Source organism: Hoplias malabaricus, chromosome 2 (assembly GCF_029633855.1).
Source record: "Hoplias malabaricus isolate fHopMal1 chromosome 2, fHopMal1.hap1, whole genome shotgun sequence".
Taxonomy (NCBI): Eukaryota; Metazoa; Chordata; class Actinopteri; order Characiformes; family Erythrinidae; genus Hoplias; species Hoplias malabaricus.
In genome coordinates, this window is record NC_089801.1 from 20,264,587 (window position 1) to 20,275,006 (window position 10,420).

Sequence of the window (10,420 nt, forward strand, 5' to 3'; positions counted from 1 at the left end):
TGGATGGCGATGGTTTCCTCGCACATGGAATTCAATTCCAAGTTGGCTTGGTTTGCCTTGTCACAACATGTCTAAAAAGGTACTCAGGGTAAAACTGAAAGATTATAGCAGCCTATTACGTTTAAAACCACAAGCAAAATTCCCAGAGTCAAGTTCATTTCTGAACGATGACGTCAATCATGTCCTAGTTATTTGCCATTTGGTGGAGAGGGAGGCTTGAATGCCAGTGAATCCCTCAGTCAATCCAATGTCAATACAGAATGAGTAAGGCTGAATTTCACTCCACATTATTAAATACCATTAAATACCACTGTTAAAGAGAAAGATTTCAACAGATTGATATCTTACCTTAAATTTGAGGCTGGATTGATGCAAGTCTTGGTCACGTCAGTCACATTAGGGTTGCAGCAGTCATCATTATCATATTCATAGTTGTCCCAGTTGCACTCGGGATCACATACTCCGTTTTTCAGCTTGTGATTGGGGCACCTTGTCCTGGGTCGACAGTATCCGGCATCAAATCCGGTCAAGGTGTGATTACATTCAGGGTCACAGTCTTCATCCCCCACTTTACTGATATCGCAGTTGGCCAGAACAAGACGGCAACGTAGGGATGAGTTGCTGACGTTGTGAACGGTCAGCTCCCATGTGATATTGTACACGGCGAAGGCCTCGTTCAGATGCTGGTGCTGCAGGTGTATCTGCTGATCTGTGACGGTGGGCCGACGGAAGCCGTCATCGAAAATGTTGACCACCCGGTAGCGCACGGTCTTGGGCTTCCGGAAGGTCCAGAAGTTGTTGTAGTTGTGGACCACGTCTACATTATCACACACGGTCTGACCACAGGCTGGAGGCTCCAAGGTGGTGTCCAGAGAACTGAGACCAGCCCGAGGTCCTTCATCAGGCTGTGGGAAACTTCCGTCCTTCACCGGAAGCCACTTGCGCATAGGGGGCTCAAAGGTCTCCCGGACAACCAGGTGAGCTTGGTCTTCCGTGTCCTCGTAGCCATGCATCTCCCTCACGATCCGACGCTGGGACAGGGCCTGATGCCACAAAGTGACTCGCTCCACTGAACCACGGTAGTTGTTGTTCAAGGCATTTCCTCCCAACATCAGCACCTGATTCGGATCAGATTATGTTCCAGTTTGTTCAAATTGCTTCACAACTAATGATTCTACAAGTCATTCATTCATTTCACCAATAGAGTTCAACACACATCAAAATGAATCTTTGCAAGGTGATTATGTATATATATTGCCTTAATTCTGGACAAATCAAAAAACAAAACCCCATCCATCATTTCCAAATTTAACCTGGTTACTCAACCTAAAATATCAGTGTGGTGACCTATAAGTGCATTATTCATTATTAAATTTTAAAAACATCATTTTTTCAGTGATACAAACTGAATCTTCTGAAGCCATGGACTTACCTTACACTTCTTAGTGAGGCCACAGAAGACATCTCCAGACTGTTCCCTGCTGACAGACGTCTGAGCTCCATTCACAAACAGCTTCATATAGACTCCATCGTACGTGATGGCCACATGGGCCCAGTGTCCAGGCACATACCGGGAATTGGAGTGGATAGAGGTGACCTTGTGTGCTCGGTCAGTCTTGAGGGAGAAGAAGAAGCGTGGGTCACGAGTGCCATGCTCGCTCACTGACTTTATTCCCAATATCCAGCCTCGGTCACTCGAGGCATAGAAGCACTTATCGAAGAGGCCTACATAAGAGAGAGGACAATGAGGACATATGAAATTAGGAATCATAATGGGTGATAACCTGGTCAGAGCTTTGAGACATAACTTAGAGTGTGTCACAGCAAGGTCACAGTTATGGGTGGTCCTAGGGGACCCCTCCAAGACTTTTGACACTTGATGCCAATGAAAAACTCTTTTATCCCAGTCCTAAGGATGCAACATGTAAATTCATTTCATCCATCCATTATCTGTAACCCTTATCCAGTTCAGGGTCATGGTGGGTCCAGAGTCTACCTGCAATCATTGGGCGCAAGGCAGGAATACACCCTGGAGGGGGCACCAGTCATTCACAGGGAAACACACACACACATTTGAGTGTCCAATCACCTACCAACTTGTGGTTTTGGACAATGGGAGAAAACAGGGAGAACACACCACACTCCTCACAGACAGTCACCCGGAGGAAACCTATGCATACACAGGGAGAACACACCACACTCCTCACAGACAGTCACACGGAGCGGGACTCGAACCCACAACCTCCAGGTCCCTGGAGCTGTGTGACTGCAACACTACCTTCTGCACCACCGTGCCATCCCAAAACATAAATTATCTGAGCATATTTTTCCTTCCTCAGACACAAGTACACAAGACCAAACAAACACTCTTTAGATTGCTGCTAAACTCTGATCGATGTTATTGCCATGCTGACACTTATACAGTTACATGCTGCTTTTGGTCACGTTCTAGCTGTGTTCGAAATTGCTCCCTATTCACTATTCCATACATTACTCACTACAAAGTGCACTATTATTGGGAAATAAATTCAGGAGGCTGATTTTGGATGCTACCAAACAATGCAGTGTTTTATGGCTATCTGCTATCCACTCTACAATAATATCAGTCATACACTACATATTACGCTGAATTGTGGATTTTTTTATTGATTTATTTATTTATTTTTGATTTGCACTGTGAATTGTGTACTATTTTCTTATACCACTACAATATGAGGGACCCCAAAACAGTGAACTATATCATGAACATAGCACAATTTTGGACACATCAGCTCTCTCTGTTTCATTCTAATTCTGGATTAAGGCATGGGATGAAGTTATTATTTAAAGTATGGGAAATCAGCATGATGCTAAATGTTGAAGTGTTAGGATTTTGACTCTGTTTTGCATGTTGCAGAGTTGTAGGAGTATGTGCACTATACTGTTGCTCTAACTTGTCCATTACCAATTTCTAAAATACTAAAATTGCATAAAGTTCACCCATGCGTTTATTTCAAAATAATGTTGGTTAAACCAAGAATGGCAGAGTCCTGTGTAGTCTTTGATAAGCTGGAAGCACCAAAACATTAATTCATTCATTGTCTGAAACACTGCCTTTCCAATGCAGGTTCGTGCTGAGCACCAAAACACCTTTTCTCTAATTCCTGCAATGTGGTTTTCATTTTATCTCTCTGGTTCTCTTCTAAATGGGACGTCCAAGAGTCAGACTTGCTCACAGTGGCGGTGATAGGAACCAGACATCCACCTCAAACAGCTTCTCACACAGGTTTTATTCTCTTTATGGCTTTAGACATAATGTTTTAGATTAAAGATTTCTCTGTAAAATTGTAAGACAGGTGTAGGTCTACAGGTGGCTTTGGACAGTAATTAACAGGCTGTAACTGTGTTGAAGACATCTGTATCCTATCACCACCATTGTAAAGGAAGCTCCAGTTTCCCAACAGTGCACCATTTCATGTTAAATCACTTGAATGGCTTTGTTTACATCACAGCCATTGAATGATGAAGAATTTTTCGTAAAAAAAAAAAAAAAACGGGTTCCCATTTTGATCCAACTTCTAATAGCTCCCCGCTCTCTCTCTCTCTCTCTCTCTCTCTCTCTCTCTCTCTCTCTCTCTCTCTCTCTCTCTCTCTCTCTCTCTCTTCTCTCTTTCTCTCTCTTTCCCTCTCTGGACAGATCCAGCAGACAGAGTGTGGTGTTTACACTGGAGGTGCTCGGTCAATGAGGCATGTCCTGCATGTGGAGATGCATGTGCTCACCAATTATTCCTGCGCGAGACATGCTTATAACAAGACTTTGTCACATACACAAACACAGGAGACCCATTAACCCACTAAGAGGCCCGACAGACGTGTTTGGGTTTCTGCATGATGTAGATTCAAAGTGCATCAAATGGTCCTGATTCTGATGAGTACATCGTTTCCACATGCTGGACATCCCACCCTACGGAGCTCAAACTGGATCCTGCAGAGACTTCAAAGCAGTCTGACTGGAAACGTAAAAATAATAACCGCTCACTTTCATAAATATTGTTGGCTACGTTTTGGTGGTAAACCTGACTAAGACCAAACAGTGCTGATGTGCTTTTTTATGTAGAAATGAAGTCCTCAAAACCAGGCCTTGGGCTTTGTATCTGATCTAACCTCCCTGGAGGTCTGATCTCCCCTGGCCTTTTCAAGGTTCGGAGTTTGGTAAGAACGTTCTCCTGGGGTCAACATCAAATGAGTCGGTGTTCTCAGAGCATGTGGGGCCAAAGGCAGGGGTCAGTGTTGTTAAGCATTACAGACAGGCCACGGCTCGGAGAGAAAAGTCTGCCATCTGTCAGCGCACACACTCCAGCTAAAAGGTGTGCTAAAATGCCTGTAGGGCCTATTATGTAAACACATGTCAGAAGTCTGCCACGCTCAATTAATCTAACGCATTACATTTTTCCAGAGGAACTGTGCAGCCAAGGCTAACTAGCACACAAATACACACACACACACACACATCTATATATGCACATACAAGTATTTGCATAAAGGATCAAGAATGGCTCTTCCTAAGTTCGAACACAACTTGCTCGAACCTGCCATTTATCTTGCTTTAGGAACAATATTCAAGTAAAAATAATTGGGGAGTAGACATTTTAAAGACTTCAGCGCATACTAAAGGTGCTCCTGGGTGAAGACACTCAGTGAAAAAGGGAATGACACAGAGGAAAATCATCATTTGAGCTGTAAATTTGCTTGTCCAGGCTTTGCCCACAGACTCAGTCTCAATATGCTTTCATACACATTTGACCTGTAAGACCATTATTTTCATGTGTAGGAAGTATAGTTCTCACTTCATAGATCTGAACTCCTGACACCAACAGAACTGTCTCTGTAAATAAGAAACAAACTAAGTGTCTCAGTCTGAACTGGCTCAGGAACTCTCACCCTGGATTGCCTGCTGAGTCACAGCTGAGAAATGACATCTGGAGGCATTTGGACAGTGGAGAGACCACCGTAGGTTGAAAAGTATGAAAAGAAATTAGGATGTGGCTCTATTTGTGCTCATGGGTAACACTCACCTATTTTAATGGTTACAGTTACGTTATTTAAAGTGGAACTGACACCAAATTTGGGGAACATGGGAAGCTAAATTTGCATAAAAGTAAACGCAGACCAAAAGTGCTACAAAACTAATTACAAACGAGTTTTGTGCTAATTCAAACAGTGAATAAAATCTTACAGACAAGTTACACTTCAGCCATCAGACAAGCTACAGTTGGCTTCTTACTCAAACACATTGCTCCACCTTAAAAGATGCAGAGCTACTAAATGAACCCAAACATGAGGAGGCAGTTTGTTTTGATGTGAGAACAGTAGATCGTTCTCACAAACTCTAATCTCCAGAAGGTCAAGAGCTGTGAAACTCTTCCACAACAGTTTACAGCATTGTGTCTGTAGCTCTTCTTCAAGTTCATAACAGAGAGTTTGCGTCGATTTATTGAAACAGCGCCACCAGTGTACGGGAGCTTGCTTGATGAGTTTAAAATTACTACCAAACAAAACCTAATGACCTAATGTGAAATTGTTACGAGTATCTGGGCTTCTGCTTTTTGTTGTTTTTGCTATAATTCTTGCTGATATATAACGATTTAATGTTTGGATTCAGTTGATAACATTGAGTTTCTAGTTTTAAAATTCTACTCTGCTGAGCTGACAAGTGTTGGTTAGGTAATAGGCCCTCGTGGTAATATTCGCTCGGTTACAGTACACACAAACTGGGCAACTACAACAACATCTTTCCTCACAGAATGGTATTAACCCTGAGGTGTCACTGATCACACCGGCATGATCAAACCTTGTGATTGGTTCGAGATGCAAGACGAGACGCAATAAAACTAACTCACGCTAAGCATTGACACCCATTTCAGTCAAACTTACACATTTTGCGCTGTACTTTTTTTTTTTTTCTTTTTTTTTTTTTCTTTTTTTTTTGTCTCTTGAGGATGAAAAAGTAACTGAGATATCATAGTTATATATCATTTAAAAAAATCATGTTCCCAGATGGGGAAAGTGCAAAACAAGATGGGACAGGCACTGAATTTATTTAAACATCTTCATCATTTTTTCTTGCATAAAGAACGAGAAAAGTGTTTGGAATCTGGTGACTTGTTACTAAAGCTGAATACATTAAGGTGGTGGAGGTGGGGGGAGGGGCAAACTTGCAGGAAGAGAGACAGAAAGAGAGAGGGAAAATAGAGAATAGAGATATTCATTCGTTGTCTGTAACCCTTATCCAGTTCATGGTCGCGGTGTGTCCAAAGCCTACCCGGAATCACTGGGCGCAAGGTGGGATCACACCCTATAGGGGGCACCAGTCCTTCACAGGGCAAGGTCAAATCAGAAGTATACAAAATGGCCAGAATATGCCAAGATGTCTGAGGGCTACAAAAAATAATGATCAAGATCAAGTGAATAGTCTACATTTGCTTTGTAGACACTGAGACCTCTGCTGTAGGATACACTGCTCGGCATGACTTCAAGCAAAGATTGGACAAGCTACCTATAAATAACCAAACTGGAAAGTTTCCACGATCCCTGACCTCAAGAAGAAAGCCGTATCCAACACAACACTCCACCTTAACGTTACTCAACAGGTCACAGGAAAGTCATCTTTGATAAATATCTGTTGTTGCTAGAAATTCTTAACCTTGTGTCGTCATGGAGGACGAACGGCCCAAGGGCTGCTAAGGCCATCTGCTTTTATCTCCATTCTTTTTTTGTTAAGGTGGAATGATCTTGTAATTGTTCTTTTGGGCTTTTGACAGTAGGAGATGGCCTTGAGGGCTTGGAACTGGACAAATTCTAAACCCTTATCTTTAGGTCTTTGGGTTGTCATTGACCTACATCCAGGGTCTGTTCTTTGTGTAATGACTTTGTGTATTATATACGAAATGATTCTGCTGATCGCTGACTATTTGCCATTCGTAAGCCGTGAAGAAGCCAAAGTTTCTCTCCCTTTAGACGCACAAACATTGGCCCAGCGCTGTTCAAGGTCCTGAATCCACTGCACTGGGTCTGTCCGAGCTGCAGCACAAGAAAGAGCCTGGTTATCCTTCATGCTTGGGTTCAACTTAGATCAAGCTGGTCAGTAACTGGTATAGGAGCCCAGTTCAGGCACGGAGGCCAACTGCACAGCTTCAGTACGAATTCGTTGTTTTGGGTTTCGAGTCGAGGTGTCTTCCCTCAGACTCATCCCAGCGACTTGTTTAGACTGTTTGGGATATAATCTGATCCAGACAGACTTGTGTTTATCAAACATGCTACTATATCAGGTCCTGGGTGAGTACTTTGCCTCCTTGTTGTTGGTTTGTGCTGCAAACAACAACCCTTAAACCTGCATGCTTCAACATTTGGAAATGACAAACAACAATAGTCTGGGGCCACACTAAACGACAACAACAATAACAACAAAAACATCAACAGCAGAAGGAATAACAGAAAGCAATTGGAGAAAAAAATGGATATTCCTGCAAACAAGTGGATGTACACTGCCTTATGCTTGTCTTTTCAGAGGCACGAATTAGATTTAGGAGATTAGGTATTACCACATTGGGCCTTAGAGCAACTTATGCTTACGTAGGCTGATTCTTTTTGTCATTGTTTTCCAAGCACCGCAGATATTCAGTGATGGGAGGCAGAACAATGGAAGAAGTGCATGCCACTACATGACAGGCGTCCGGATCGTTCTCTTAAAGGACAAACGGTCTGACAAACATGTGACTCAAAGATTTGCGAAACTGCCCTGGGCCTTGTCTGTAACCGCTAGTATCTCAGGAGACATTTTCCCAGTCTGCTTTTCTCTCACTCTCTCTCTCTCTGTACTCTCTGGAGCATGCCTCGTCAATGCCTGAGCTGATACAAGTTTGAAAAAAGGTGACATCATCCCAGGGAAGAGAGAGAGAGAGAGGGAGAGAGAGAGAGCGTGAGAGAGCCGAATGGAGAGTATCTCTACCCTTGTCTCTACCTCCGTCTGTGACAATCTGTAGGATTACTTTACAAATACAAAGTTGGATGATGTACAATATCTTTAAAAACTACATTTCTTTAAAAAACATAAAGAAAACCAAAGAAGGTTTCCCTTTCCTTTTGCTCTGTGTTTTGAGCCAGCTACGCCCTCTGTCGGCACACAGTGGAAGTCCAGCTTTTTTAAATCTACATCTACATCATTCGAACTGAACAGCGCTGTGGTGTTTCAGGAACATCGATGGCACAGTGCCACTGTCTCCTTAACAATATAATCATATTATCCTCACACTGGAATCCAATGCAGTGATCGTAATCCACTACAGGTTTTATTAGGAGCTTTTCAAGGTGGGCTTTAACACTCAGATACAAACATGACATCATATGAATGGAGCCTATTTCAGGCTCTCTGTTACAGCATCGAAGATCAGGTCAGATACTGTAGTATTTCACAGCTGATATCAGCCTTATGTCGATACCTGAAATGACCCCTCTGAGCAGGACAAGTCATCTAAGCATGGGTTGAACACATATTTGCAGTTAGCCCCTAAAATCCCTGACTAAACACACTTCTGAAAAGAGCAAACAGGCAGCACTTTCTTGTTTTTCTCTTCGTCTGAGGAGAAAAGGGATTGACACTCCTGCTGCCTGGACTTTCTGACAGTTCCCAGAGTTGCTTGTGGCTGAGTGGGAAAGTGTCTGCTTTTAGCACTGGGCGGGAAAACCCTGGAAGTCCAGCCTCTCTCTCTCTCTCTCTCTCTCTCTCTCTCTCTCTCTCTCTCTCTCATTCTCACTCTAGCTTTCTCTCAGCTCACAAACTCAGTCCAGTCAGTGTCAGCTGCCTTCAGCAAAACACTCGGGCAAGTTTAGCAGCACTGAAATAACCCCCTTAAACAGCCCAGCTCCCAGGCTTCAATCCCTAAAGGACAACTAGGGAGTTAATAGCCCGTTAACAGAATAATAACATTGAAATTGTAATTGTAACACTGGAACTTTATGGCTTTATGGGTTTCTGCATCTGATCTAGCCTTCCAGAGTTGTGCTAATTTACGCCAGTGCACCGCAACATCGTACCAGCTTTGCATTACACACATACACACACTTCTGCATCTCCGTACACACACTCTCCACCTCGTGCATGGTCCTTTACGCACACTCTCCGCGCGTAAAAGCCACCTATGCAGCTCAGAGCCCCAACACACACCAAGATTACACACTCCAACATCCACCACCAAAGTCTCAGATTATACTTCAATCCCACACATTCCTCATCTGGATCACATCTGCAGCAATGAAACCCAAGCCAAGGCTTTTGTTTTGCTCACCATGACAGAGCTCCAATGTTCCTTTCTGCCCTCACAGACACACACACACACACAGAGAGAGAGAGAGAGAGAGAGAGAGAGAGAGAGAGAAACACACTCACAACTGTGTGTTGCAAACTATTAAGCCAATGCACTAAAGCAAGGAAGTGCATCATTTAGCACGTGCACCACAGTGCACTTTAACATGTCTGTGCACTACTATGTATCCAATGCACTATGGATTATCAGGGCTCTGTTTTGTCTTTGATGCTTTGTAGTAGTTCAGTGCATTATTCACACTATTTTGCACAGCACTTGTAATGCACTGGTGTCCCAGTGCACTATTACCACAGATGTTCTGTGCATTTATATCCAGTGCATTCACTATTATATTGTGCACGGCAGTTTCCCACACTAGTTTTTCAGTGCACTATTGCCTCTATAACGCACTACACAGTGCACAGTGATCCAGTGCACTACTCTCTTACCTGCGATCACCGCGCGTGGTCTCTGACCGCCCTCGGGCTTCAGCCACATGCTTAGTGTGAAGTTCCCCCGCGGCAGCTCCACCGCGGGTCGCAGGCGGAGCTGGTCCCCGCGCCCCCCGAAGCTAACTGCGTGGCCCCTCTGGCGCTGCTCGTGCGCCCGTGGCTCCGACCCTCTCCGGCGGCTTCTCTCGTGGCCGGGAAGGGAGCGCTTCCCCCGCGGCAGGCGCGTTCCGCACGCCCCGGTCTGAGAGCTCAGCGCCGCGGCTACGGCCGCCCTGCGCCCGCGAGCCACGTCCCGGCTCACGCGGGGGTGCAGCGCGCACACGCAAACGCACGCGCACAGCGCCAGGCACTGCAGCACCGCGCAGAGTTTCATCGCTGACGCTGCTTCCTCCTTCTTTGTTTTCTTCTTTGTTAGTCTCTTACTCTCTAACAGTATTTTCTTTCTTTCCACCAAAGAGCGCGAGGGGGGAACCAGGGAAGTGTCCGCGACGCGCCTCGTGCACCTCTCCAAAGTCCCTCTGAGCGTGTGTCTGAAGCAGGACTCCGGCTTCTAGTGTCCACACTCTTAGTGCCCGCGCTCCTGTCCCTGGACACGGAACTCCGGTGTCAGTGCCAAAGCTCGCGCGC

At 44.6% G+C, this 10,420-nt stretch overlaps 1 protein-coding gene across 1 annotated transcript in view; it reads right to left on the minus strand.

Moving 5' to 3' along the window:
• Window positions 1-10,166, minus strand: part of pappaa (pregnancy-associated plasma protein A, pappalysin 1a) — a 115,922-nt gene extending 105,756 nt beyond the window's left edge. The window contains exons 1-3 of the mRNA XM_066660978.1: window positions 9,791-10,166; window positions 1,433-1,725; window positions 349-1,118 (exon numbers count right to left, since the gene is read on the minus strand). Coding sequence (XP_066517075.1) covers window positions 349-1,118; window positions 1,433-1,725; window positions 9,791-10,166 — 1,439 coding nt within the window. The remainder of the gene's footprint in view (window positions 1-348; window positions 1,119-1,432; window positions 1,726-9,790) is intronic.
• Window positions 10,167-10,420: the final 254 nt, after the last annotated feature.